The following is an 8218-nucleotide window of genomic DNA, read 5'->3' on the forward strand; positions in this document are numbered from 1 at the left end:
TGCTCAGTCTCCACACTATGCCAACTAGGTCCATCCTTAATATCTAGCAATAATAAAGAAATTCAGTAACATTGTCAAATGTTAATATCTTATCCCAAGGCTAACCTATTACGATTCCATTCAAATGAAAACTGATATCACAAATATGTGTTCCTGTGAATTATCTTAAACTTTGCTATGAAACTTATAAAAGTGTCAGGTTTCCACATTTGTCCGCTCACGTCTGTTGTAAACTAAAAACAAGTTTAGGACTGATGAAGAAGCTCCGGCAGTGGAAGACATGTAACATAAGGTGTCTTTAGAATTACTGTGGTTTTAGAAAAGAGTTCTACAGAACTTTTATGCTTTGCAGAATTCTTAAGTACCTTGTTTGAACAGCAGAACTTTTCTGCTTCCACAGTCACACCCACTGAATTATGCTTGGTAGCCCAAAAAGGCCAATGACAGTTCTTAATACTAATCATATCTCTAGGGTTACTACTTGTGTGCTGCAAAATAAATTATTTGTTCTTAAACACTTCAGCATTTGAGCTGATGCAGTATCAGGCCATCTCCAACCTTGTCCTCATCCTCCATAATGCGGGAAATATTTGGGGGAATTTAGCTCCAACCCTCCCCCATTTTTGTCCCTAAAATGGGGGATGAATAGTGTTCCCTCAAATATGGGATACACTATTTATCTCCCTCATTACTATTCATCACTTTTTTATTATTATTTATTCTTTTAATTTATCTTTGTATATATACCTAATTATGTTTATGTAATGTCTTTATAATATTAATATTATATCTTAACTTTGGTGTATAATTTTGATAAATTAATTTTCGTGCATTTATTATTTTTATGTAGAAATGGCAGTAGATGAAAATCAACGATTTCAAGAATTTTTATTTCGACATAGAAGAATTAAGGACAAAGATGCTCATTTTGCACTTCGTAATGCATTAATAGATCATTTATGAGAGAATACTGGAGGTTGAAGTTGAATATTCATCTAGTATTTCGAATAAATTTTATCGTTATGTAATATGTATTTAATTAATCTTGCATCGCAATAATTTCACTTTTATTTGAATTATTAGTTAATCTATAATAATTGCTTACAAATTATATTATTTAAAATTTTATGGAATTGTTTTAATTTTGGAAATTACAAATTAATAAAAATAAAAGATGGAATTTGTTTAATGGAAATTAAAAAATGAAATTGAAATGAAAGATAATTATATAATATAGAAGAGAGAGAAGAATATAAAAAAGTTTGGGGGAAAAATGAGGGAATAGTTGGAATAAGTTATCCCCAAAATGAGGAAATCTCCATTTTGAGGACCAAAAATGAGGTAAAGGTTGGAGATGCCCTCGGAATCCACAATATGGATTTTTAGTGACGGACACTGACAAGAATAAAGAATTACCACAGAAGAGTTATTTCCACACAACATATTTAAATGGCACCAAATAAGTTAAAAGAACAACCCAATTCTTTGCTAAAGTAATCAAGTTAAATCTTAAAAGGTATGTTTTCCCATGCTGCTCTCCTACAAAAATAAATAATAAGGGACATAGATCTGATTGTTAAGGATCTCCACAAAGTATGATATCCAAATTTCAGTGCTGGACAACACATTTCAGTTACAAACTATGCATGGACAATTGCAGAGGAATATTTCCAATATGGCTTGGATCATCTTCAAAAATAGTTTGTCATATATACAACACCGTCGATATAGCAAGAGAGGTAGTATTTGCATGTGTACTCGTAGATAGGGAGACAGCTCACCCGCAGAGCTGGTGGAAATTTCTGTAAACATCATATAAAAGAACTAAGATCCTTGAAACCATTTGTCAACAGCTCACCGGACTTGGGCGTGTTTGACACCAGAAAAAGCTCTTGTGAGAATTAGCAGTGAAATACTCTAACTCTTAAGGGCAGAGATACTTCTCAAAGAATGGAGAACTATCTAATTTCAACAGCAAAAGCTAATTATTAGCCCTTTTCAACTTGCACGCACCTCATTAGCCCGACAAGCATCTTTGTCGGGTAAACTGGCTCACCAAGACTCAAGCAAATGGGCTCACACTTATGTTGTAGCTGGGATTTATACCAAAGATGTCCAATTACTCATATCCCTCAACCGCTCAACCATCTCTTTGGGGACTAATTTAACCATAAAGAATGAGAATGCAGCAGAGAATTACAAAACTCGAAATTGCTAATTAGGGACTATTTTGATCTTGTCCCTCTCACAAATATCTTCTCTGCAAACCAATTCACATGACTCCAACCCCCAACTCGAACCACACTAAAGTTGACACCTTGAAAGCAAACCGCATAGCTGTTGCGCCAAAAACCACATACTCATCTAGAACTACAGTAAGGGTCCGCCATATGTAATTACTAGGGTAGTAATTACACAGCCTGATAATTACATAGTATTATAACTACAATGGCCGGTTTGTTTATCATGATTTAATTACAGTGTAACTACTTGTCTCATGTTTGGTTGTACAAGTGTAATTATATAAATAAATAAATAATTTTTCCATATTAATATGTAAATAATTTTCACTGTGTGATAAATATTTATATGTATAATAGATATTAGATATTATCATATATTGAAAAAGCATAAAAAATATATTAAATAATTATAAAGTAACAGATAATATCATAAAAATAATTGGTATCATCTATAATTGCATAAATTATTTGTCATTGATTATCCAAGATCTTACGAGCAACTCACTTCAAAAGTAAATATTCTAATATATTAAAGTTCTCTAATTCTATTTTAATGGCATAAATTAGGGGAAAACACAAAGATTTTTTCCCACACAAATAGTACCACTTTTTTTTATATAGATCCATCTTTCCTATTTCCAATATAATACATTATTACAATCTGAAAACTGAATATGACAAGAAATGATATTTGTATGCATTAGTTGTAGCTTAATTCACAAGCGTTGAACTTACCTGGAGTCTGTTGACCATGGGAATGTAATCATTCTTTTTCTTAAAAACTACTCCTTATATCTCAAATTATCTGTCGTGTTTCTCTTTTTACACGCCCTTTAAGAAACATTAATTAGGAAAGAGAAATCTCTCTTCATTGAATATTTATTCTATTTATGTGTTATCTCCATTTTCAAGAACAATTATTACTAGGGGTAAAAAAGGAAAAAGATAATCTATTTTGTCCTGAACTTATAAAATAACAAATAATTTGAGACAACTATTTTTAGTAACCACGACTGATAGCATGAGACGGAGGGAGTATTCTTCTACCAAATTTCACCCTTCTAAAATTGAAAGGTCAAAAATTCTAGCGCACAACACGATAGCTCAAGGCATCGTGAAGTTAAGAAAATAAAAAAGTTCAATAAGGAGTCAGCTATCAAGAAAGTATGCAATAATAAAGGGGGGAAAAAAGAGCTTACCTGGAGTGGAATTGCAGAGACGCCGTTGAGAAGAAGTAAAGTAGAAATGCTCTGCCTTTCCTATCTTTTTTGTTTCACAGATGAATAATATAATATTGAATGGAAAAAAAATTTGGAAAGGTTGCCTTGTAGTTAGATCATGTAATTACACCCAATTCTTTAAACCCTCCTCCCCCAACCCCCAATTGGAGAGTGTAATTACTCCCTCCCAATTACACTCAATTCCTCACCAACCAAGTAAAACATGCCAAAGTGTGTAATTACACCCAATTCCCACGTGACTTTCCAAACAGGCTCTAAATGTTATAACTCATCCAGAACTGTACCTCCAAGCAGTAGGCAGCTTCTACTTTAGTAACACCAAATATTACAGCTACATAAATTGAAAAAGATTGTAATCTTCCCACTTAGAGGCAGCAAATACTCCTTAAGCACCAACATAAATTTCACAACTGACTAAGTTAAGGTGGAGGAACAGATAAATTGGTAACCAACCAAAAGAAAGATAATATAGAAGAATAACCACAAAGCTGAATACATACAGGACCAATCAGATAGCTGATTTTGAAAGTAAAAAGTAAGTAGTAAACAGAAACCATCAGTCACATCTTCCTTCACAGTACAGTAGCTGCAGATCTAGGGTATATGTTCTTCAATTTTGGACTCAGTTAGGTCATGACTCATGCCTCAGAATATTAAAGACGCTTATGAAAGCTGGAGTTTGTGAAAAGTGGATAAAGCCATCAAGAAAATTTGGAAAATGAATCTTGCAAACATTTTTTGGAGTGTATGGACAAAAAAACCGCAGATGGTTTGATGGAATCTCAACTCCAAACCACTCCTTGAAGGCTAAATTTCTATTGAGTCTATTTGGTAGGAACAACCTGAACCCTATAAATAATGTTGATCCTTTTTTGTACTTTATTAGCTCCCTGACTTTAGTGTAGTCTCATATTTGGCTAACCCCCCTGATTTTTTTGTTTTTGCTAGCTCCTCCGTTTAGCATCGCATCATGTACCAGAGCTAGCACATCTTTTTTTTGTACTTATTGCATCTTCTCGATGCCAGTAATGAAACATCTTACTTCATCAAACAAAAGTAAGAAATAACTACATTAAAAGATGACATGTCAACGTATAAGGCAACTGTATAATAGGCAACAATATTGTTAGCACACCAACTATTTGTGTGGTAACAAGAAGACAACTAACAATGGAGTTACTAACAAAGCAATACCATGCTATCAGATTGGGTCATTGGGATTACATTTGAATGATTAAGCAGTACCGTCACATCACACATGTCAGCACAAATGAGAAATTAGAACCACTGCATAAGCTCGTAGGACCAGCAAAATTTACACATGAACGGACTAGAGCAGAATGATACTACAGACTAGGGTTAAGTAAAAAGTTAATTAAGGTTCAATCTACATGTCTCAGTAGATTTTGACTTCAACAAAGAATATTAAGAAATATCTCCTATATCCTCACAAAGTGATGTCCAATGTCCTATATCCTCACAAAGTGATGTCAAATGCATATTTTGTTTTGTTCTTTTTTTTTTTTGATAAGGTAAAGTTGTGATGTAAATGCATAGTAATGGTGTAACAACATCTGACCTAATACTTTTTCCCTTATGCGGTTAATCTGGTACAGAAGGGTGGCTGAAACCAGGACACTATTCCAGGAGCAGTCTGAAGATCCGGCTGGTTCCCTATCTGCAGCAGAACTCATAACTACAGAAAATGCTTTGCCAATACATTTAGCTAGAGAACTTTATCTCATTCGAAGCTCACTTAGAATCTGTTCCACCCTATATGTGATATGTCTAATATGCTGCTGTTAGAATTTAGAAATAAAGTAGAAAGAAGATTTGTTAAACTACGTGATTCTAGACTCACAACCCAGAGTACTGTTTTAACAGTAGCTACTGAGACCTACATACCCAAAATCACAAAACATAGTCTTTCATAAGAGTACGGAGAATTGTTGGCATGAGTGAGTACAGATCTAAGAAAGCATAATGAATTTCCGCAAACTCAGATCTAGCTCTAATCACATTAAGCTACAAACCTCAGAGAAACGGCATTTAAAAACCAAACATTATCAGCTTACACATAAAATTTTTATGCCTCCATTTTCTATTAAACAACATAATTTCTACATGTAACAGCAGTAACACCAAAATTAAAGTAAAACAACATACAAAAGGATCAAGCATCAGCCCCCTCTTCAGACTTCCCTCCAAACGGATCATGAGATGGACCAGTATCCTGACCAATATGGCGTTGCACAAGGCGCTGCAAATCAGCCATAACCTTCTGCTCACGCTTAGCCTTCTCCTCATAGTTAAACATGGCCAAGGCTCGCTTGTCTTCAGCGCTGTAAACTTGGTTTTCCTTCCTAATACGAATAGCATTCATCCTTTGATGCCTACTACCACTCATCACATATCCAAGACCCTCGAATTTTGAAATCTCATCAGCTGAAAGACCCACTTCACCTCTACGCGGAATACGCTTCCCTTGCTGAACATATTGGGCAATAGCATCACCTTCACCAGGCCTAAGTGCCCCACCATAGCTTATATGCCCTTCAGCCCTTGGCAATGGCATCGGACCAACTTGCGGCTCATTATCCAAATTACTCTTTTTTCTTGCCTCAATCAGTTCTTTGAATTCAAGCAACTCACTATCAACTTCATCTATCGTTAGTTCATCAGCCTTCTCATTAATTCCAGCTTCCCCATCCAATTCCAAGCTTTTTTCTGGTATGTCACTATCCTCATCATCCTTCTTTTTCTTACTCTTCAAAGCGCGCTTTTGCTTCTTACTAGCATCAGAATCATCACTATCACTCTCTTGGCTTTGGCTCTTACTCTCACTACTCTCACTCTCATCCGAATAGCTTTTTCTTTTGCTTTTTTTCTTCTTACCCCTTTTATCTCTCCTTCTACTACTTTGTTTTCTCCTCGACTTCTTCCTTCGTCTTCTCCTCTCTTCTTCTTCTGAATCATTGCTCGACTCTTCCTCCGATTCACTCTCACTCTCCCTTCTCGATCTCCTACTTCTACGTCTAGACCTCGATTTCTTTCTCTTTTTAGATTTCCTCGATTCCAAATCCTCGGAGGATTCGGAATCTGAAGCCTCTGAATCAGAATCTGAGGCCTCTGATTCAGATTTGCTAAATTTCAAATCTTTTTTGGATTCAGCATCTTTCTTGACCTTCTCATCTAAACTTTTTTCGACGATTTCATCAGGTTCATCGTACTCTGGTTCATTTTCATTCCTAGGTGGACTAGGTGTGCAATTCCAAATACAATTCTTCAACTGTTTCCTCAATTTCTGACGCTTTAGCCTTCGGTACTCTTCAAAATTCAAGCCTTTAGCTTTAAGCTCATCATCCGAATCTGAATCTGCAATTTTTCCATTCCTATAATCTCTATCAAGGTAGGGTTGCTTAGCACGTCCGAATCTTCTAGGCGGCTCATTCGTAGGACTCGGTCTACGGTACAAACGATCGGGAGAATACGATCGCCGATTGTTTCGGCCGTTAGGTTGCTGGCCTCTATAGGGACTGTATGCCGGACTACGACTGCGGCTACGGCTCCCGCTGAGACTCCGGCTCCGGCTACGATTTCGGTTTCTGATAGGGCTACGGCTACGGCTTCGATAGCGGCGGCGTTGAGGGGAGTAACGGCCGCCGTCACCGTTCCGGTAGCTGCGATGCCTTTCGTCGGAGATTTCAACGACGGAGGCGAGTCTACCCATGGGAATTAGGGTTTCGAAAATTGCAAGTCGAAGAAGGTAACGCAGTTTAACAAGCCGTTCTGGAAAAAAAATAAAAACTTAACAAGTCGGGTTTTTCTTATAGCACGATCTTACCTCCCTTTAAGCTCTAAAGTTGTCATTGTCACACATATTCATGGTTTTAAAATTTAACAAATATTTGCTTAACTTTTTTTGCTTATTTTAATGCTTTAATGTTTTGTTTACCAAAATAATCCTTTAATTAAATCTTCTCTAGACCTATTTAACACATTTTACTTTAATTTTATTCTTTTGCACAATAAAAATATAATATAAATTTAATTTTTCCTTTCAAATTAAGCAAATAAAAATCTATATCTATTGTCTATTATGGATATCTATATCTATATTATTATAAAAGCACGAATAATTTATGTTAAATATTGAACGACTAAAATATTCTCGAAATATTGATCGATTTTTATAACCTTAAATATTTATATAACTTGAAGATACAATTGTAAATCACGTAAGACTGGAATTCTTTTCCCATTTAAACTACACTTGACAAGCCTACAAAGTTGATTTTGGGTCAAACTAACTTGGAATTTGCAACTAAATATATCACTTAATTAATTAATAAGTGTTTCAACGTGGATATGAAGCACATTATGGAAGAAAAAGAAAAATCGAACATAAATTGAGAATTCATTATTGTGGCACTTTGAGAATATTCTGCTCACGAATATTCAAGACTGTTGTTGCCCCCTTTTGTTTTAAATTGTTATTAAATTTTGTACATAGTGAATAACAATTCAGAATATCTATTCAACTTAAATTTTATAATTTTTGATACGCACTTCGTAATATTTCACACAAGATATTCTAAACCACCTCTTTACTTGAATTTTCTTTTATGTCAAGGGAATTTAACAACTTATACATAATTAAAGAAATTTAGTTTTGCTCTATTTGTAAATATAATTTTCAAATGAAGAAGATTTACTTGAGTCCCTATTCTTTAA

General features: G+C 34.9%; 1 protein-coding gene across 1 annotated transcript; it reads right to left on the reverse strand.

Moving 5' to 3' along the window:
- Nucleotides 1–5504: 5504 nt before the first annotated feature.
- On the reverse strand, nucleotides 5505–7304 carry LOC107768732 (uncharacterized). The gene has a single exon (XM_016587875.2). It carries the CDS (start codon nucleotides 7212–7214, stop codon nucleotides 5658–5660), a length of 1557 nt encoding a protein of 518 aa, XP_016443361.1. The 5' UTR covers nucleotides 7215–7304; the 3' UTR covers nucleotides 5505–5657.
- Nucleotides 7305–8218: the final 914 nt, after the last annotated feature.

Source organism: Nicotiana tabacum, chromosome 18 (assembly GCF_000715075.1).
Source record: "Nicotiana tabacum cultivar K326 chromosome 18, ASM71507v2, whole genome shotgun sequence".
Classification (NCBI taxonomy): Eukaryota; Viridiplantae; Streptophyta; class Magnoliopsida; order Solanales; family Solanaceae; genus Nicotiana; species Nicotiana tabacum.